Source organism: Phyllobates terribilis, unplaced genomic scaffold (genome assembly GCF_046119375.1).
Source record: "Phyllobates terribilis strain yellow unplaced genomic scaffold, ASM4611937v1 Scaffold_1__5_contigs__length_1240528914, whole genome shotgun sequence".
Taxonomy (NCBI): domain Eukaryota; kingdom Metazoa; phylum Chordata; class Amphibia; order Anura; family Dendrobatidae; genus Phyllobates; species Phyllobates terribilis.
In genome coordinates this window covers 586,911,989-586,934,605 of record NW_027362761.1, presented here as the reverse complement: position 1 = coordinate 586,934,605, position 22,617 = coordinate 586,911,989, and the positions used below count along the sequence as shown (strand labels likewise).

At 49.9% G+C, this 22,617-nt stretch overlaps 1 protein-coding gene across 4 annotated transcripts in view; it reads left to right on the top strand.

Annotated features, from left to right (window-relative positions):
• Positions 1–10,411, top strand: part of FYB1 (FYN binding protein 1) — a 268,086-nt gene extending 257,675 nt beyond the window's left edge. For all 4 annotated transcript variants that reach the window (XM_073681940.1, XM_073681913.1, XM_073681921.1 and 1 more), the window contains 2 exons: positions 8,029–8,060; positions 9,407–10,411. In XM_073681940.1, the coding sequence (XP_073538041.1) occupies positions 8,029–8,060; positions 9,407–9,429 (55 nt within the window). In that variant the 3' untranslated portion in view covers positions 9,430–10,411. The remainder of the gene's footprint in view (positions 1–8,028; positions 8,061–9,406) is intronic.
• The last annotated feature ends 12,206 nt before the right edge of the window (positions 10,412–22,617 follow it).

Genomic DNA, 22,617 nt, shown 5'->3' with positions numbered 1-22,617 from the left:
CTGTTCCCCTCACCTCCCTGCTCCGTGCCCGGCGTCCTCCTCCCGCTCTGCTGGCAGCGCGCGCTCCTTCCCGGCCACTGTGCTTAGGGCGCACGCGCGCGCTCTCCCTCCCTCTTAAAGGGGCCGCGCGCGCCGTCCTAAGGAGTCCCCGGCCAATGGCCGGAGGACTTCACCATATATAAGGCACCTCCTCCAAAATGGAGGTGCCCGAGCAATGTTGTTGCACTGTTCACTACTCTGCTTCAGCCCTCAGGTCCCGTTGCCAGTTACCTGCCAGATACCTGCCAGATTCCTGCCAGCTTGCTGTCTTATTCCTGCCTGATATTCTGCTACCTGCCTGCTAGCCTGAGGTCCGACGGTCTGCCTTACAACTCCTGTCAGTCTGTCTAAGGACCAGCCTGCCCGCTCACCTGGGAGCGCACATCAGCTACCTGTCTGCTTGCCTGAGGTCCGACGGTCTGCCTTCCAACTCCTGTCAGTCTGTCTATGGACCAGCTTGCCTGCTCACCTGGGAGCGCACATCTGCTACCTGCCTGCTAGCCTACCAGGAGGCTCTGCCGTCACGTGCTGTGACCACCCGCCTGTCCAGTGACTCCTGCCCGCTCACCTGGGAGCGCACATCTGCTACCTGCCTGCTAGCCTACCTGGAGGCTCCGCCGTCACGTGCTGTGACCACTTGCCTGTCCAGTGACTCCTGCCCGCTCACCTGGGAGCGCTCATCTGCTGCCTGTCTGCTAGCCTACCTGGAGGCTCTGCCGTCACGTGCTGTGACCACCCGCCTGTCCAGAGACTTCTGCCCGCTCACCTGGGAGCGCTCATCTGCCGCCTGTCTGTTGGTCTTCCTGGAGGCTCCGCCGTCACATGCTGTGACCACCCGTTTATCCAGAGACTCTCGCCTGCTCACCTGGGAGCTCACGTCTACCATCAGCCGCCACAGGTCGTACCAACCCTTTACCCAGAGACAGCCCCGGTCACTTGCCGTGACCATCTGCCCGTTCATCCAGAGACTGCCCCGGTCACTTGCCGTGACCATCTGCCCGTTCATCCAGAGACTGCCCCAGTCACTTGCCGTGATCTCCTGCCCGTTCTTCCAGAGACTGTCCCGGTCACCTGCTGTGACTGCCTGCCTGGTCGCCACCCGCTCCCTTACAAGGACCGCCCCCTTGTATAGTAGCTCAGAGGTTCCGCCTCCCAGACCCGTTACAGTTTGCTCGGGCCATGGAACCCGGTGGCACCCAAGCTCCCTCGCTCTCGGACCTGTGTCATGAACTGTCCCGTCAGAGGTCCCAACAGGAGTCCATCCTGGGTCACCTGCAGAATGTCAATTCTCGCCTGGACACTCTGACTGCTCCGCCAGCAACCTCCGCCAGTGCCATGACTCGCAATCCGGCAGCTCCGCTGCCCACTAATACCATGGTATCCTACCCCGGACCCCGGCTTTCTGCACCTCCTCGCTTCGGAGGCGACTCCGCCCAGGCTCGGGGCTTCATAAATCAGTGCACCCTGCACTTTGAACTATTGTCCCACCAGTTTAACTCCGACCGAGCCAAAATTGCATTCATCATGTCCCATCTCACCGGGGAGGCCCTGGCCTGGCTAAATCCTCTATGGGAGAGAGGAGACCCCCTGGTGTCCAACTTGCCTGCTTTTCTCACGGCTTTCCGGAAAGTCTTCGACGAACCCGGACGGAAGACCTCATCCGCATCATCTCTGCTACGCCTCCGTCAGGGAAGTCTCACCGTGGGCCAATATGCCATACGGTTCCGTACCCTTGCCTCGGAGCTGGCCTGGGATAACGACGCTCTGGTATCCGTCTTCTGGGAGTGTCTGTCCGGCCGTATTAAAGATGAACTTGCCGGTCGGGACATTCCTACCACTCTCGATGACCTAATAACTCTTGCCACCCGGATTGACCTACGGTTCCAGGAGCGTGCCAAAGAGGTCACCCGTGAGAGGAGGTTTCCACGTCTAGCTCCTACTTTTCAGAAACCCGTCACTCCCTCCGTCTCTCCTCAGGTACACTCTCCTGTGCCTATGCAGGTCGACCAGACCAAGATGGTCAAAACCCGTCAGGACTTACGCCGTGCCGAGGGGAGCTGCTTCTACTGTGGCAGTAAGGAGCACCGGATCCGTGCCTGCCCGGAGAGGTCGGGAAACGCCTATGTCTAGGTTCGCTCAGAGAGGTCGACCTAGACAAGAATAAATCCTCTCCATCTCTGCTGCTGTCAGTCTCAATCGTCTGCGGGGAGAACCGTTATTTCGAACTAGCCCAACTTGACTCTGGAGCAGCCGGGAATCTTATTTCACAGTCCCTGGTAGAGAAATACCGCATCCCCACCAAACCTCTGGCTGTACCCTTGTCTGTTGCTGCCGTGGATGGGGGTCTCTTACCACGCCCCATCCAACTCATCACCGAATCCATTACTCTGCAGGTGGGAATGCTGCATTCTGAGAGTATCTCCTTTCATGTTCTGCCTGGACTCTCTCACGCCCTCTTGCTAGGTCTACCTTGGCTCCAGAGACATGCACCCGTGCTTGACTGGCAGACCGGAGAGGTCCTTCGCTGGGGACAGGACTGCCATAAGACCTGTCTGGTTCCCGTCCATCCCGTCCGTCCTTCTCCTACCCCAGCTAATCTACCTGGACTTCCGATTCCTTATTGGTCTTATGCTGATGTCTTTAATAAAAAGGAGGCAGAGACACTACCCCCTCATAGACCATACGACTGCCCTATCGACCTGTTACCCGGTACTACTCCTCCCCGTGGGCGTATTTATCCATTATCTGCTGCTGAGACCCGGTCGATGTCCGAATATATTGAGGAGAATCTGGCCAGGGGATTCATCCGGAAATCTACCTCCCCGGCGGGAGCAGGCTTCTTTTTCGTCAAAAAGAAGGACGGCTCTCTCCGTCCCTGTATAGACTATAGAGGCCTTAACCAGATCACGGTGAAGAATAAGTACCCCCTTGCGCTCATTCCGGAGTTATTTGATCGTCTGAGGGGGGCTAGAATCTTCACCAAACTGGACCTCTGTGGGGCGTACAACCTGGTTCGTATCCGTCAGGGGGATGAATGGAAGACGGCATTCAACACCCGGGACGGCCACTATGAATATCTGGTAATGCCCTTTGGTCTCTGTAACGCTCCTGCCGTCTTTCAAGAGTTGGTCAATGACATCTTCCAGGACCTTCTCTACTCCTGCGTAGTGGTGTACCTGGACGACATCTTGGTCTTCTCTCCGGATCTCCAGACTCACCGGAGGGACGTTCGTCAGGTCCTGCTCAGGCTCAGGCAGAATCACCTCTTCGCTAAATACGAGAAGTGCCTCTTTGAGCAGACCTCGCTTCCGTTTTTGGGCTACATTATTTCTCAGACCGGCCTACGAATGGATCCAGAGAAACTGTCTGCCATCGAGAAATGGCCTCGACCGGAGGGGTTGAAGGCCATTCAGCGGTTCCTGGGCTTCGCCAACTACTACCGCCTCTTCATACCACACTTCTCTTCCCGGACTGCCCCAATTTCCGCGCTCACCCGTAAGGGTACTAATCCCAAAGAGTGGCCGCCCGAAGCAGAGGAGGCCTTTCTTTCCTTAAAACAGGCCTTCTCTTCCGCCCCGGTGCTGCATCGCCCGGACGGCAACAAGCAGTTCTTCCTGGAAGTTGACGCCTCCTCCTCTGGAGCCGGAGCGGTACTTACTCAAAAATCATCTTCCGGGAGTATGGTAACTTGCGGCTTCTTCTCTAAACTCTTCTCCTCCTCAGAGCGCAATTATTCCATAGGAGACCGAGAGTTATTGGCCATCAAACTGGCATTGGAGGAGTGGCGTTACCTGCTCGAGGGGGCTCTTCACCCGGTAATAATTTACACTGACCACAAGAACTTGGCTTACCTCCAGCATGCCCAGAGACTTAACCCGCGCCAAGCCCGGTGGTCCTTGTTTTTTGCTCGCTTTGATTTTGTTCTTCATTTTCGCCCGGCTGACAAAAACGTCAAGGCGGACGCCTTGTCTCGATCCTTTCTGGTGTCTGATCTCGAGGAAGATCCGAAACACATCATCGATCCCGCCAGAGTAATGCAGGTGGCTCCCGTGAGTCTAAATCGTCTCCCCCCCGGAAAGACGTTCGTATCAGTACCTGATCGGGAGAAGATCCTTCACTGGGGTCACTCGTCTAAACTGGCTGGCCATGCCGGTCAGAAAAAGACCCTCCAGCTTATTACCCGGCACTACTGGTGGCCTACCCTGCACAAGGACGTAATAGACTTTGTTTCTGCCTGTGTGTCCTGCGCCCGCAACAAGGTTCCGAGACATCTGCCAGCCGGTCGCCTCCTTCCGCTTTCTGTACCTGCTGCCCCCTGGCAGCATATAGCAATGGACTTTATAACTGACCTCCCAGTCTCTGCCGGTTGTACGGTCATTTGGGTGGTCGCTGACCGCTTCTCCAAGATGGCTCATTTCGTTCCCCTGCCAGGCCTCCCGTCTGCACCCGAGCTAGCTAAAGACTTTATTCGTCACATCTTTCATCTTCATGGCCTGCCCCTCCACATTGTGTCGGATCGTGGGGTACAGTTCACCTCACGCTTCTGGAGAGCCACTTGTAAACTGCTAGACGTCACCCTGGACTTCTCTTCCGCTTACCACCCACAGTCCAATGGTCAAGTGGAGCGGATCAATCAGAACCTGACCAGTTACCTCCGGCACTTCGTTAATGCCCATCATTCAGACTGGGTGGATCTCCTACCATGGGCCGAGTTCTCTTATAACAATCACGAGAGCGAATCCTCCTCCAAATCCCCGTTTTTTGTAGTCTTCGGTCAGCATCCTCGGATTCCTTTTCCTGTCTCCACCTCTGTGGACAACCCGGCTGCGGAATCTCTCGTTAGCAAATTTTCCTCCATTTGGGAGAGTACCCGATCCGCACTCCTTCAGTCGTCCGAACGGATGAAAAGACACGCTGACAAAAAACGCCTGGATCCTCCACAATTTCGTCCTGGAGATAAAGTCTGGCTCTCATCTAAATATGTCCGACTCAAGATACCTTCTTACAAGTTAGGGCCTCGGTTCATCGGTCCTCTGGAGGTCATCAGTCAGATCAACCCGGTGGCCTATAAATTGAAACTCCCGGCCAACTTACGGATCCCTAACTCCTTCCATGTATCTCTCCTCAAACCTGTGGTACTTAACTCTTTTTCCAAGTCTACAGGTACGCCTCCTGCTCCGGTTTCTGCTGAGGACGAGTTTGAGGTAGAGAACATTCTTGCCACCAAAAGGGTAAGAGGAAAGACCTTTTTTCTAGTAGATTGGAAGGGGTTTGGTCCTGAGGAGAGAACGTGGGAGCCCCGGGAGAACATCCATGCCCCTCTTATCCTTGCTAAATTTCTGTCTGGCCTAAAAAAGGGGGGGCCTAAAGGGGGGGTACTGTAGCGCCGGCGTCCCTGCCCTCTGCTAGGCAGGGACGCTGTTCCCCTCACCTCTCTGCTCCGTGCCCGGCGTCTTCCTCCCGCTCTGCTGGCAGTGCGCGCTCCTACCCGGCCACTGTGCTTAGGGCGCGACCGCGCGCTCTCCCTCCCTCTTAAAGGGGCCGCGCGAGCCGTCCTAAGGAGTCCCCGGCCAATGGCCGGAGGACTTCACCATATATAAGGCACCTCCTCCAAAATGGAGGTGCCCGAGCAATGTTGTTGCACTGTTCACTACTCTGCTTCAGCCCTCAGGTCCCGTTGCCAGTTACCTGCCAGATACCTGCCAGATTCCTGCCAGCTTGCTGTCTTATTCCTGCCTGATATTCTGCTACCTGCCTGCTAGCCTGAGGTCCGACGGTCTGCCTTACAACTCCTGTCAGTCTGTCTAAGGACCAGCTTGCCCGCTCACCTGGGAGCGCACATCAACTACCTGCCTGCTTGCCTGAGGTCCGACGGTCTGCCTTCCAACTCTTGTCAGTCTGTCTATGGACCAGCTTGCCCGCTCACCTGGGAGCGCACATCTGCTACCTGCCTGCTAGCCTACCTGGAGGCTCCGCCGTCACGTGCTGTGACCACTTGCCTGTCCAGTGACTCCTGCCCGCTCACCTGGGAGCGCTCATCTGCTGCCTGTCTGCTAGCCTACCTGGAGGCTCTGCCGTCACGTGCTGTGACCACCTGCCTGTCCAGTGACTCCTGCCCGCTCACCTGGGAGCGCTCATCTGCTGCCTGTCTGCTAGCCTACCTGGAGGCTCTGCCGTCACGTGCTGTGACCACCCGCCTGACCAGTGACTTCTGCCCGCTCACCTGGGAGCGCTCATCTGCCGCCTGTCTGTTGGTCTTCCTGGAGGCTCCGCCGTCACATGCTGTGACCACCCGTTTATCCAGAGACTCTCGCCTGCTCACCTGGGAGCTCACGTCTACCATCAGCCGCCACAGGTCGTACCAACCCTTTACCCAGAGACTGCCCCGGTCACTTGCCGTGACCATCTGCCCGTTCATCCAGAGACTGCCCCGGTCACTTGCCGTGACCATCTGCCCGTTCATTCAGAGACTGCCCCGGTCACTTGCCGTGACCATCTGCCCGTTCATTCAGAGACTGCCCCGGTCACTTGCCGTGACCATCTGCCCGTTCATCCAGAGACTGCCCCGGTCACTTGCCGTGACCATCTGCCCGTTCATCCAGAGACTGCCCCAGTCACTTGCCGTGATCTCCTGCCCGTTCTTCCAGAGACTGTCCCGGTCACCTGCTGTGACTGCCTGCCTGGTCGCCACCCGCTCCCTTACAAGGACCGCCCCCTTGTATAGTAGCTCAGAGGTTCCGCCTCCCAGACCCGTTACACAGCCCTTGCTCAAAGAGTCTCCGCCTCACAGTGCGTGCAGAAGCGCTCACACCAGCCTGCTGCCATTCCTGAGCAAGCTCGGCACTGCTGGTAGTCCGATCCCACAGCTGAAACAGTTTTAAGATACGGTCCTGGCGCTTGCTGGTCTTTCTTGGGCGCCCTGGAGCCTTTTTGACAACAATGGAAGCTCTCTCCTTGAAGATCTTGATGTTGCGTTAGATTGTTGACTGAGGTGCAATCGTTGTAGCTGCGATACTCTTCCCTGTTAGGCCATTTTTGTGCAGTGCAATGATGGCTGCACGTGTTTCTTTAGAGATAACCATGGTTAACTGAAGAGAAACAATGATACCAAGAACCAGCCTCCTTTTAAAGTGTCCAGTGATGTCATTCTTACTTAATCATGACTGATTGATCGCCAGCCCTGTCCTCATCAACACCCACACCTGTGTTAATGGATCAATCTCTAAAACGATGTTAGCTGCTCCTTTTAAGGCAGGACTGCAATGATGTTGAAATGTGTTTTGGGGGTTAAAGTTCATTTTCTGGGCAAATATTGACTTTGCAAGTACAGTAATTGCTGTTAAGCTGATCACTCTTTGACATTCAGGAGTTTATGCAAATTGCCATTCCAAAAAACGAAGCAGTAAACTTTGGAAAAATTACTATTTGTCTCATTATCAATACTTTTGGCCATGACTGTACAGACTGGTACATACCCTGACCTTTTTCCGAGCTTCTCTTATCTGATCAATGGCCATAGACCACTTCAAAGAGAGTTAAACTTTTATGTGGTCGTACATCAGCTGAGAGAAGCTAGAAAAAAGGCAGATACGAGGGATACAAACTCCCCGTCAGAATGAGCTCACTGACAGATTGTCAGTGAACTCATTCTGCAGCCATGAATGTGTTATGGGAAGCAAATAGTTTGACAAACGGTGCAAATTTTTTAGTAAAAGATGTTAATAATGGTAAAAGTTATTTTTAGTCCCAAATACATGGATTTCAGTAAAAATGCGATTAAGCTATCCATATTTCTTAATACTAAAATGCTGCCCTTGAAGTTTATGGGAGTTGCAATTTTTTTTGCATTTTTTAATAGCCACCACAACAGCCTCATTCATTGTGAATTGGGTGGGAGTGTAGAGGGAACTGGGGGGATCTCAGAGGTCGGACTTTCTTCTTGTCTGATATGTTACATTTCTATGAATAATGATATCTCTTTCTCTGCAGTGACGGAGACATCTACGATGATATTGGAGAGGGTGCGTATAATGTTCTATATTCCATAGAAGGTTTCATTCATAGCGATATCGCTCACAGCTGATTGGTCGCTATAGTCGTGACATCACCAGTGATGCATTTCCCAGCAGGCACAGGAGGCACCTGCCTATGGGCGGTCATTTTGGGAAAAGGTGATTCCTATATTGTCAGGAGGGCACATAACAGCACATAGTGGAAGTCAGCTATTAATGCCACCATACAATTACTATTAATACCGCCATACAATCACAATTACTATTAATACCACCATACAATTACTATTAATACTGCCATACAATCACAATTACTATTAATACCACCATACAATTACTATTAATACAGCGATACAATTACAAATTTCTATTAATACCGCCATATAATTACTATTAATACTGCCATACTATCACAATTGCTATTAATACCGCCATACAATTACTATTAATACTGCCATACAATCACAATTGCTATTAATACCGCCATACAATTACTATTAATACTGCCATACAATTACAAATTCCTATTAATACCGCCATACAATTACTATTAATGCTGCCATACAATTACTATTAATACTGCCATACAATCACAATTGCTATTAATACCGCCATACAATTACTATTAATACTGCCATACAATTACAAATTCCTATTAATACCGCCATACAATTACTATTAATACTGCCATACAATTACTATTAATACAGCCATACAATCACAATTCCTATTAATACCGCCATACAATTACTATTAATACTGCCATACAATCACAATTGCTATTAATACCACCATACAATTACTATTAATACTGCCATACAATTACTATTAATACTTCCATACAATTACAAATTCCTATTAATACCGCCATACAATTACTATTAATACAGTCATACAATCACATTTACTATTAGTACCGCCATACAATTCCTATTAATACCGCCATACAATTAGTATTAATACTGCCATACAATCACAATTACTATTAATTCCGCCATACAATTACTATTAATACTGCCATACAATTAGTATTAATACCGCCATACAATTAATACAGTCATACAAATATGATTAATATTGTTATACAAGTCAGCTATTAATGCCGCCATACAACTACTATTACGATCTATGGTGGACACAAGTCTCGGATGCCGGCGCTCCTTATAGACAGATGGATGTTGGGTCCTCCAGCAGCACACAGGTCACACTCCCCGGAGGACATCGCTGGGCGCAGTATACATTTCCCTTGATGACATAGTCCTCATCCATGTGACCCTCCGGCAGCCATTTCTTGGCAGCTTTTATTTAGATCCGGTCTCTCTTCCTCTTGGTCAATTTTGTCTCTATTCCCGCAGATTGCATCTATGACAATGACTGAATCCACCGCCATCATCCGCATCCACGAAATCTGCGGGTGACAACAACATCAGAGAGAAGCATTGTACAGATTCTCATGTATCCAATCTTGTGACTATCAGATCGCTCCTCTTTATTCTCCCGGAAATAGCTGGAATCTGATTGGTCGCCACGGTCTATTTGTACTATTTTTCCTAACTGCATATAATATAATGTTGTAAAAAAAAAAAAAAGAGTGTCTGCTGCTTCCACAAAACAAAAAAATATAGGAATAGATTTCACTATTTTTTAGCACACAAAAAAATAACAAAAAAAAAAGAAAAAAATATTTAAAGGGATTGTCTGGTTTATAAAGCTCATGTTCCCATTAAGGACTCTGGTCTATAAGCTCACTCTGGAGGACTGGTCCTGTCCTGCATTTTATGGCCAGACTATTGATTTTAATAAGAGCTGTGTAATACTCCATTTCCCCTGCGGGGGCAATGCAGGGAAATGGAAGACTTGCTGCAGGAGTCTTACAGAGATCATGGCTGATCGGTCAGCAGGACAAAAAAAAAATGACTAAAAGAGATATTTTACTGAGATTTAGAAACTGAAAAACTCTGAAAAGTCTCACCCCCTCGCGTGCAAATGATGGGGGTGAAATGTGATTGTACTGCCATGGTTCAGCCTTAGACTTCACATTACAGTCACTGCTGACGGAACCCAGAGCCTCCACCCCGTGGTTCTGAAGGTCCGCTAGGGGTCCGGGTTTTGGGCTCTCAGTGACTTGGAAACGTTCATTTTTTGCATTCAGTGGCTAAAAATGCACCCCGATCACATCCCGGGGAAAGTGTGTGAAATGCGCTGGCTGCAGTATGACCTGCACAGCAGAGGTGACACATTGTGACAGCAGCATCAGCTCTGCATCTGTTGTGTGAAACCCGCCCGGATCTTACTGTATTTCTAAATGGGAAAAATGTGTTCTGCTCTCTGTACAGAAATAAATATATCGTGCTGTGGTCCTTTTGGCGGTGTTATGTCTCTTGTCTTATCTCCAAATTAAAGCCATTGCATCCATTTGACCCTGATTTAAAAGGGTTGTCCGCCAATAGGGAAACATGGCCACTTTGGGATTGTGTTACATAAACCTCACCCCTTTGTACCTGAAAAATTCAAAATTTTGGTTTGTTGTCGGCTAAGGTGAGACAGAGACTGTGATGATACAGCTTAAAATCTTTATCAGCCAGACGTTTAGATTTGTTAATCCAAGAGAAATACTCTATTATCTTTGGGTTGACTTGTAAATCTATGTGTATTTATGTGCCTGGTCAATAAGAACAGACCAGTATTTGTATAACCCTGATTGTTATCTCCTCTTGGGTTTGGAAACAATGTTGTTTGTGACTATGCTAATTGTATATTATACTAAGTCAGCTGAATGTTGATTTAAAGAGTCCCTACTATACCAACTATGTACCAACTATGTAAATTGATTAGCTCAGACAATGAGACCTGGTGCGCCCTGCACCTTCACCTCTAAGCCTATGTGCCCACGATGCAGAAATGCTCAGGATTTTTTTACTGCATCTCCCTGGCAGAAAAAAACGCATGCGGATTGTACATGCGGATTGTACATGCGCATTGTACATGCGGATTGTACATGCGTTTTTCCTGCCAGGGACATGCGGATGTGAAGCGTTCTTCACATGTATTTCCGCATGCGGGTTGTCAAGCGATTTTAACATCACTTGGAAAGTACTTGACAACTTGGTCACACTATATAAATCCATGCAACCGGCACAGATTTATATACTGTGACTAGTGTTGAGCGATACCTTCCGATATCGGGAAATATCGGATCTTATTGGATCGGACCGATACCCAAAAAATATCGGATATCGCCGATTCCGATACCGGAAACCAATGCAAGTCAATGGGACAGAAATATCGGAATGAAAATAAACCCTTTCTTTCCTTGTAGGTTAATTCTACATGAAGGAAAACAACTAAGAATAATGTAGAATGTATTACATGAAAAGCCGGCAATTCATCAGCGGCATACACCGGTACCCGACAATTTACAACAGAAAGAATAGAGCTTCACACATAGATTAGATAGATAGAAACATGTCAGTCACATATATAAGAAGTACAGTGACAGTGTTGATTACTGTACTTGTCATTTAGTGTAAAGGATTTATTAAAAGAAATAATAGTGTTTTCATGCACCGTCTCTTTAAAAAAGCCGGCCGGCAATTCAGCAGCGGTACCTGACAATTTATAACAGACAGAATAGAGCTTCACACATAGATTAGATAGATAGAAACATGTCAGTCACATATATAAGAAGTACAGTGACAGTGTTGATTACTGTACTTGTCATTTAGTGTAAAGGATTTATTAAAAGAAATAATAGTGTTTTCATGCACCGTCTCTTTAAAAAAGCCGGCCGGCAATTCAGCAGCGGTACCCGACAATTTATAACAGACAGAATAGAGCTTCACACATAGATTAGATAGATAGAAACATGTCAGTCACATATATAAGAAGTACAGTGACAGTGTTGATTACTGTTCTTGTCATTTAGTGTTAAAATAAAGGATTTATTAAAAAAAAAAAATTGGCGTGGGGTTCCCCGTAATTTTAGTCTCTATCGGAGGTTAAGCAGACAGCTGGGGCAGATGTTTGAAGCCTGGGAAGGGGGTAATACCTACGGAGCTTCCCAGGCTACTAATATCAGCCCCCAGCTGAATACCTAGCCTTTACTAGCTATTAAATTGGGGGACCGTCCAAAAAATGACGTGAGGTCCCCCCTATTTTAATAGCTAGCAAAGGCTAGGCAGACAGCTGGGGGCTGATATTAATAGCCCAGGAAGGGTGCCATGAATATTGGCCCCCTCCCAGGCTAGAAACACCAGCCGTCACCCGCCCCAGAAATGGCGCATCCATAGGATGCGCCAATTCTGACACTTAGCCTTGCTGTTCCCACTGCCCTGTAGCGGTGGCAGTGGGGTAATAGGGCTGGGGTTGATGTCAGCTTATAATTCCAGCTGACATCAAGCCCAGGTTAGTAATGGAGAGGCGTCTATAAGACACCCACATTACTAACCCCATAGTCAAAGTTAAAAAAAACACAAACACCCAGAATAAAGTCCTTTAATTGAAATAAACACACAATTCTTTATTGTTCTAAATTAAACCATACTTACCGTCACGCCCATTCCAGCTGAAGCCAACGATCTCCTGCAATAAAAGTAAAATAATAAAGCAACATCATCCTTACCTTTCCATGGTTCCCACGACGGCTCCAGCTCTGCTACATTCACATGACAGGCTGGATCGCAGCCGAAAGCTGCCATCCAGCTTGCCATGCTGCAGACACTGAGAAGCGCAGGCATGCTTGCGCTCCTCAGTGTCTGGCTGTGACGGCATAAAGATGAGCCGAGGTCATGTCCAATGAACTCAGCTCACCTCATGCACGTCACTGACAGCGTGGGAGAATTCTCCTGCGCTGAGCTCTTGAGCAGGAGAATTCTCCCACGCTGGGATGGCATAGAGATGACAGGCTGGATCACAGCTGAGCGCTGCCATCCAGCATGCCATCCTTCATAGATACTGCAGAGCGCAAGCATGCCTGCGCTTCTCAGTGTCTGCGGCATGGCAAGCTGGATGGCAGCGTTCTGTTGCGATCCAGCCTGTCATGTGAATGTAGCAGAGCTGGAGCCGTTGTGGGAACCATGGAAAGGTAAGGATGAGGTTGGTTTATTATTTTATTTTTATTGCAGGAGATCGTTGGCTTCAGCTGGAATGGGCGTGATGGTAAGTATGGTTTAATTTAGAACATTAAAAAATTGTGTGTTTATTTCAATTAAAGGACTTTATTCTGGGTGTTTGTGTTTTTTTTAAATACTTTACTAGAAATTCATGGTGGTCATGTCTAATATTGGCGTGACCCCATGAATTTCGGGCTTAGGGCCAGCTGATAATGCTGATTAGCTGGCCCTAACCCCTTTATTACCCAGTGAGCCACAGCACCAGGGCCCTGGATGAGTTGGGTACAGCGCCAGAAGATGGCGCTTCTATGAACGCGCCATTTCTGGGGTGGCTGTGGACTGCAATTTGCATCGGGGGGGGGGCAGAAAGCTTGGCCCCCCCTACAGTGCGGATTCCAGCCCCCAGCTGCCTAGATGTACCTGGCTGGACACAAAAATAGGGCGAAGCCCCACGTATTTTTTTTTAAATTATTTAATGAAATTCATGAAATAATTAAAAAAAAAAGGGCTTCCCTATATTGTTGTGTCCGGCCAGGTACAAATAGGCAGCTGGTGGTTGGGGGCAGCCCGTTCCTGCCTGCTGTACCTGGCTGGACACAAAAATAGGGCGAAGCCCCACGGCAATTTTTTTTAAATTATTTCATGAAATTCATGAAATAATTAAAGAAAGGGCTTCCCTGTATTTTTGTTTCCAGCCGTTCCTGCCTGCTGTACCTGGCTGGACACAAAAATATGGTGAAGGCCACGTCAAATTTTTGGTGAAAAATTCAATACATTTAAAAAAAAAAAACACATTTAGGGACTGCATCTTTATTAACCCCTCCACGTGAGGGGTTAATAATGAGGCAGTCCCTAAATTATTATTTTTTTTTATTATTTTTTAATTAATTTTTCCCAAAAATTTTGACGTGGGCTTCGCCATAATCTTGTATGCCAGTCAGGTACAGCATCCAGGAACGGGCTGCCCCCAACCACCAGCGGCCTATTTGTACCTGGCCGGACACAACAATATAGGGAAGCCCTTTTTTTTTTTAATTATTTCATGAATTTCATGAAATAATTAAAAAAAAAATATGTGGGGCTTCGCCCTATTTTTGTGTCCAGCCAGGTACAACTAGGCAGCTGGGGGCTGGAATCTGCAGCGCAGGGAGGCCCAAGCTTTCTGGGCCCCACCCGCTGCAAATTGCAGTCCGCAGCCACCCCGGAAAATGGCGCGTTCATAGAAGCGCCATCTTCTGGCGCTGTACTCAACTCATCCAGGGCCCTGGTGCGGTGGCTCACTGGGTAATAAAGGGGTTAGGGCCAGCTTGGCATTTTCAGCTGGCCCTAAGCTCGAAATTCATGGGGTCACGCCAGTATTAGACATGACCGCCATGAATTTGTAGTAAAGTATTTAAAAAAAACACAAACACCCAGAAAAAAGTCCTTTAATTGAAATAAACACACAATTCTTTATTGTTCTAAATTAAACCATACTTACCATCACGCCCATTCCAGCTGAAGCCAACGATCTCCTGCAATAAAAGAAAAATAATAAAGCAACATCATCCTTACCTTTCCATGGTTCCCACGACAGCTTCAGCTCTGCTACATTCACATGACAGGCTGGACCGCAGCAGAACGCTGCCATCCAGCCTGTCATCCCGCAGACACTGAGAAGCGCAGGCATGCTTGCGCTCTGCAGTGTCTCTGAAGGATGGCATGCTGGATGGCAGCGCTCAGCTGTGATCCAGCCTGTCATCTCAATGCCATCCCAGCGTGGGAGAATTCTCCTGCTGAAGCGCTGAGTGCAGGAGAATTCTTCCACGCTGTCAGTGACGTGCATGAGATGAACCGAGTTCATTGGACATGACCTCGGCTCATCTTTATGCCGTCACAGCGAGACACTGGTGTTTCTAGCCTGGGAGGGGGCCAATATTCATGGCACCCTTCTTGGACTATTAATATCAGCCCCCAGCTGTCTGCCTAGCCTTTGATAGCTATTAAAATAGGGGGGACCCCATGTCATTTTTTGGGGGGGGTCCCCCATTTTAATAGCTAGTAAAGGCTAGGTATTCAGCTGGGGGCTGATATTAGTAGCATGGAAAGCTCCGTGGGTATTACCCCCTTCCCAGGCTTCAAACATCTGCCCCAGCCGTCTGCTTAACCTCCGCTAGAGACTAAAATTACGGGGAACCCCACGCCAATTTTTTTTTAATAAATCCTTTATTTTAACACTAAATGACAAGTACAGTAACCAACACTGTCACTGTACTTCATATATATGTGACTGACATGTTTCTATCTAATCTAATCTATGTGTGATTCTCTATTCTTTCTATTCTAAATTGTCGGGTACCGCTGCTGAATTGCCGGCCGGCTTTTTTAAAGAGACGGTGCATGAAAACACTAATATTTTTTTAAATAAATCCTTTACACTAAATGACAAGTACAGTAAGCAACACTGTCACTGTACTAATTATATATGTGACTGACATGTTTCTATCTATCTAATCTATGTGTGATGCTCTATTCTTTCTATTCTAAATTGTCGGGTACCGCTGCTGAATTGCCGGCCGGCTTTTTTAAAGAGACGGTGCATGAAAACACTATTATTTTTTTTAATAAATCCTTTAACAGTAAATGACAAGTACAGTAAGCTGAGCGCTGCCATCCAGCTTGTCATCCTTCAGAGACACTGCAGAGCGCAGGCATTATGGGAACTTCCGATTCCGGTATTCGATATTCTAAAAGTATCGGAACTCAGTATCGGAACTTCGATACCGCGAATATCGGTCAATACACGATATTTCAGTATCGGAATGCTCAACACTAACTGTGACCGAAAGAATGGTAAAAAATAAAAAAATAAATATATACTTACCTTCCGATGGCCCCCGGAGTCTTGATTCCCTCCGTCCTGGCTGCCGGCAGATCGCGGTACACTGAAGGACCTGCCGATGTCAGTGTTGCGTGACCCGTCACATGACTATGACGTCAGTGCAGGTCCTTCAGTCCATCGCTAGCTGCCGGCATGAGAGGAGGAGCTCAGCGGGGGCCGTCAGAAGGTAAATATAATCTTTATTTTTTATTTTATTCTTTTTTTCACAGTTTCTATGGTACCCGGGTCCGGAAGAGAGTCTCCTGTCCTCCACACCCGGGTACCATCCGCACATTGAAATGCATGGAATGCGCATCTACATATACAGTGATGCGGAATCCATGCGGTCTAATGCAAGTCAATGGCGGCGAAAACGCAGCACTTCCGCAACATAATTGGTAGTGCTGCGGATTTTTCCGCAGTGATAATCCGCAGCGGACATTTCCGCAGCATGTGCACGGATTATCATTGGGGAACATTGCTGCCCTTCTACCATGCGTTTTTTAAAAAACGTATCATGGGCACACAGCCTAACCCTGACCTGTGACTGATGACCTTACAAAGATGTAAATATAAACAGGGATGTCTATAGTGCTGCACACAGAATCAAGGAGAATCAGAAAGACTTTACAAGGAGAATGAGAGACATCCTTCAGGACAGAAGATGGATAGCATGGCGGCTCCATCCAAAGACACCCAGATTTGGATTCTACATGATTCCGGTCTAAGGGTATATGGTCCTGACTGGAAAAATACGGATCTGCTCCATTGACCATCAGAGATCCCATGGATACATTTGGGGAGACCAGGTTGCGACGATGAAGTCACCTGGCCCCATGGATATGTTGTATGAGGTTGTTAGGAGGGACCCAACGGTTGCTTGGAACCCATGGAGACATTCGAAGAAGCCAGATTGGTACCAGCCGATCGTCTTGCCCCATGAAAAATCTCGGAGAGGCCAGATTGGGACCCTCGGGTCTCCTGGTCTTGTACCTTGATGGACTGCTAGCTTCCTAAGCTTGCCTCTACCTTCTCTCTGTGGGGGCCCGCCAGAAGCGGGGGGCCACTGGTTGAGGTAGTCGGCCCTGGAAGTCTCCATAGTCACAGCTGTTCTATCCCAGGTGGGCGGAGAAGGAAGGGTGAGACTGTGTAATGTTGACCCATCTCAGGTATTTGCTGGGACTGTTCTATGTGTTTATTGTCCATTTTGTGGTTCAATAAAGTATTGCCACGCTGTTTTACCCTCACCCTGCGTTGTCTGAGTAGCGTTACGCCCATGGAAGACCCCGAGTCTTCACATATTGGTGGCAGCGGTGGGATACTACTCAGCCCAGCACATCTGGGGGAGCTGCAGGGAACTGGTGTGTGCACACACTGTCCAAAGGGCTCCACAACCAGGGAGGCATGTAGACCGACCCATTAGTCCATAGGTGAGGCATACACAGCGGGTTTCGGATGCTACCATGTCCAACCCCACCAGCCCAGCCTTGGGAGGAAGACTGGAGAGGATATACAGCAGCAACAAGAAACGGCAACTACAGGAACTGTGCCAGCTTCAACAGATTGAACACCAGGCCACCGACACTCATCGGCAGGGGCATACACAGGAATCATGGGGCCCCATAGCAGAAGCTCTAGTTGCCCCCCCCCCCCCAAAAAAAATAATTGTCACCAAAGATCAGATCTCACAACTTTCCATCCGTTATATAGTAATTTTCCTCCTGCTGAAGTCCTAGATCTCTCTTTCATTGCCCCATAAAGTGTGATGCCAATAAAAGGGCCCCCCAAACACAGTATGATATCCCCATGGTGAATTCCTCCACATACGCAGTATAATGACCCTACTGTACCCCACCTCAACTCCCAGGGCAAAGTATGCTGACCCCAACACAGTATGATCCCCCAACTGTGACCCCTAGAGCTAGAGAGGATGGTACATAATAAGGGAGGGTGTTATACATAATAAAAGAGGAAACTATATAACTAAGGATGGCGCTATACATAATAAGTGAGCACACTCTATACTAAGGGACTGTGCTATACATAATACGGCTACATTCCTGCATCTGTGTGCAGTGTCGGTGTGCTGCCCTGTTTTACCGACGCATTGAGCATGTCCTATTCTAATCCTCAATATCGGATCAGAACAGGACATTCTCTGACCCTCTTAGATCTCATTCTCAGATACGTGATTTTCATGGATGTGTGAATGGATCTATAAAACTCTACGAGTCCGTGGACCATCCGATAAAAAGATCTGGCAGCACATGGACATTTCACACAACTGTGAGAATGCAGCCTAAGGGATTTTACAGATAACATTATCACTCCAAGTCACACAGTGCAGATACAGAATAATACTTACATCCAGGCACTTACCGCTGACGTCTCGTCTGATCAGAGTCGGTTTCTGCTGCTTCTTCTCCATCTGGTCAGACCTTCATGTCGACATCTCCCAGCCACGACTCGTCTTGTCACGATGATCTCCAGCCTAGAAAATAACAAGGTCACATATTGTATGTATACATGTGTCTCCCCCGCTCTGCGTCCTCGAATACAGATATGTAACCCCCCCCATTAATATACTATTAGCCACTTAGTAATCAAAATATAAAGTGATAAGCAGCACTGTGCCCCCCATTAACTATAATCTCCACCAGCCAATAATATAAATTATTCATTCTCTGTGACTCTCCCCAATTAACTGTAAGGCTATGTGCACACGGAAAACATACAAGGCTTCACAGTACAAGCAAAGTGAAACCCCCATCATTGCTCTCTCCCAGCCCCCCCGTCATTGCTCTCTCCCAGCACCCCCGTCATTGCTCTCTCCCAGAACCCCCGTCATTGCTCTCTCCCAGCACCCCCATGATTGCTCTCTCCCAGCACCCTCATCATTGCTCTCTCCCAGCCCCCCCGTCATTGCTCTCTCCCAGCACCCTCGTCATTGCTCTCTCCCAGCACCCCCGTCATTACTGTCTCCCAGCACCCCTATCATTGCTCTCTCCCAGCACCTCCATCATTGCTCTCTCCCAGCCCCCCCGTCATTGCTCTCTCCCAGAACCCCCATCACTGCTCTCTCCCAGAACCCCCACCATTGCTCTCTCCCAGCCCCCCCGTCATTGCTCTCTCCCAGCACCCCCATCACTGCTCTCTCCCAGCACCCCCGTCATTGCTCTCCCAGCACCCCCATCATTGCTCTCTCCCAGCACCCCCGTCATTACTCTCTCCCAGCACCCCTATCATTGCTCTCTCCCAGCACCTCCATCATTGCTCTGTCCCAGCACCTCTATCATTGCTCTCTCCCAGCACTCCCATCATTACTCGCTCCCAGCACCCCCGTCATTGCTCTGTCCCTGCACCCCCATCATTGCTCTCCACATCCTCACCATCCTCATCATTGCTCTGTCCCACCACCCCCATCATTGCTCTCTCCCAGCACCGCCATCATTGCTCTCTCTCAGCACCCCCATCATTGCTCTGTCCCAGAACCCCCATCATTGCTCTCTCCCAGCCCCCTATCATTGCTCTGTCCCAGCACCCCTATCATTGCTCTCTCCCAGCACCCCCATCATTTCCTCTCAGCACCCCCATCATTACTCTGTCCCAGCACCTCCATCATTGCTCTCTCCCAGCCCCGCATCATTGCTCTGTCCCAGCCCCCCCATCATTGCTCTGTCCCAGCCCTCCCATCATTGCTCTGTCCCAGCACCCCCATCATTGCTCTCTCCCAGTGTGACACTCTCAGCCCTCCCTGGCAGATGGGGGTACTCGGAGCCGGGTCAGATGTTGTGGGGTTGCAGCCGTGGCCTGGACCCGTTTCGTGCCCAGGGCCGTCACATAAAAGATTTAATGGGCTTTCAGGGTTGGTGTTTAATCGAGTGGATTAAATGACTATGCCACCTGTGGTTTCTGGTGATCCTCCACCAGCGCTGCGTTAAGTCCTCTGAGGCGGGATGTCTTGGCAGCAGCAGATGGTACTACTCCCCACAGGCGGAGCAGGGCCTCAGGGCAGAGAAGGCGGATCAGAGGAGTAGTAGTAGGAGATGTGGTGCGGTGTAGTGCGGTGACGAGTTGCAATAAGGAACCGGAGGCAATAGATGCAGTCTTCCAAGCTTTACTCACGATGTTAGGTGTCAGCTGCAAGGCTTCTCCTTGCTCAGCACGGCGTCCTGCGGCCACCAGGAAGGGGTTCAGCACACTCCGGGTAGTTCGGGTGCATCAATCAGGACCCCCGCACCAGAGTGTTCCTAGACTTTCCCACTAGGTCCTCTCCTGTCCGTATGTGATGCGTGTTACAAGGCCGGGTCTCCCTCTGGCTATACACAGAACAAGGGTACGGGTGGCAACTCCGCTCCGTCCGTTACCCGGTGGGATCCACTGAGCCTCCGGGCTTCTCCGACAAAGACTTAAAGTGACAGAGTCAGATATCGGGGGCCGGTACCCCTTTTGCAGCAGGAATCCCTCTGACTAGGCCAGAATAGTGAGGACAGGTGGCGTATGCCGCTCCGTCTGCATCCCCCTGGGATCCTTTTGCCTGTGGAGCTTGTCTCCTCTGCTCCCCTCCAGGCCTTCTTAGGTCAGGACCTTGACCGGGTAGAGACAGACGTTAACTCTAGTCCGCTCCTCGCCTCAAGGCCAGAGAACGAGGACCGAGCATCCTCAATCAGCTGCAGGTTCACACAGAAAGCCACGTTCAGTGATGAAGATCACAATCAAAGACCATAAGCCCAAGATGGCCGTTTATTAAATATGAATTTTGTGGTGTAACCTAAAGTGCGTCCTCCACCCTCACCCACTACATGGTTCCCCCTATCTTTGGTTCCCCCCATCTCCTCTTATCCCGGCTGGGGCAGCACTATGGTGCCTTAAAAGCCCCCTCCTCAGGTGGGAGAGGTGTAGTGTTGAATGGATGGCTGAGTCCTGAGAGATGCTCCTTCCTTACCTTGGAGAGGACATACCACACCTCGGTCTGAGGTGCAGTACCCCTGTGGTGACTGAACCCTCAGGGGCGCCACACCAGCACCCCCATAATTGCTCTCTCCCAGCACCCCCATCATTGCTCTCACCCAGCACCCCCATCATTGCTCTCTCCCACCACCTCCGTCATTGCTCTCTCCCAGCACCCCCGTCATTGCTCTCTCCCAGCACCCCTGTCATTGCTCTCTCCCAGCACCCCCGTCATTGCTCTGTCCCAGCACCCCCATCATTGCTCTGTCCCAGCACCCCGTCATTGCTCTGTCCCAACACCCCCGCATTGCTCTGTCCCAGCACCCCCGTCATTGCTCTGTTCCAGCACCCCCGTCATTGCTCTGTCCCAGCACCCCCATCATTGCTCTGTCCCAGCACCCCCGTAATTGCTCTCTCCCAGCACCCCCGTCATTGCTCTGTCCCAGGACCCCATCATTGCTCTGTCCCAGCACCCCTATCATTGCTCTGTCCCAGCACCCCCGCATTGCTCTGTCCCAGCACCCCCGTCATTGCTCTGTCCCAGCACCCCCATCATTGCTCTCTCCCAGCCCCCTATCATTGCTCTGTCCCACCACCTCCGTCATTGCTCTCTCCCAGCACCCTCGTCATTGCTCTGTCCCAGCACCCCCGTCATTGCTCGCTCCCAGCACCCCCGTCATTGCTCTGTCCCAGCACCCCCGTCATTGCTCTGTCCCAGAATACCCGTCATTGCTCTGTCCCAGCACCCCCGTCATTGCTCTCTCCCAGCAACCCCATCATTGCTCTGTCCCAGCACCTCCATCATTTCTCTCTCCCACCACCCCCATTATTGCTCTCTCCCAGCACCCCCATCATTGCTCTCCCCTTCCCCACCATCCCCATCATTGCTCTCCCCATCACTATCAGCCCCATTATTGCTCTTCAAAGCTCCATCATTGCTCTCCCCAGCCCCATCAGCCCCATTATTGCTCTTCCCAGCCCCATTATTGCTCTTCCCAGCCCCATCACTCCTCTCCCCAGTCCCATCAGCCCCATTATTGCTCTTCCCAGCCCCATCACTCCTCTCCTCAGCCCCATCAGCCCCATTATTGCTCTTCCCAGCCCCATCACCCCTCTCCTCAGCCCCACCAGCCCCATTATTGCTCTTCCCAGCCCCATCATTCCTCTCCCCAGCCCCATTATTGCTCTCCCCAGCCCCACAATCCCACCATTGCTCTCCCCCCACCTCCTCAGCGTTTCAGTAAAAAAAAACAACAACTTACCTCAGCTTGCTCCCCTGCAGCAGCATCCTCCTGGTTGATGACGTCATCAAGCTGCGCGCGCCTGGGTCAGGGAGGAAGCAGAGGACGATCCCTCCAGCTCCGCTGTTATTCTCCTCCTGACATCAGCAGAGCTCCAGGGATCGCTCCCTGACCGCCGGCTCACAGGCCCCATAGCAGTCGCGTGGTCTGCCGCCATTGGCGGTACGCTACTGCTCATCGGATTTAATTCAGGAACCACAGGATGCAGAGGACAGCATGTGTGGACACAATGGATACCAGTCTGTTTTCTTCAATTATGTGTGGAGTTTATTTGCAAGGAAGACATGGAATATGCTCTGAGGAAACTGGATGATGCAAAGTTTTGTTTTCATGAAGGTGAGACC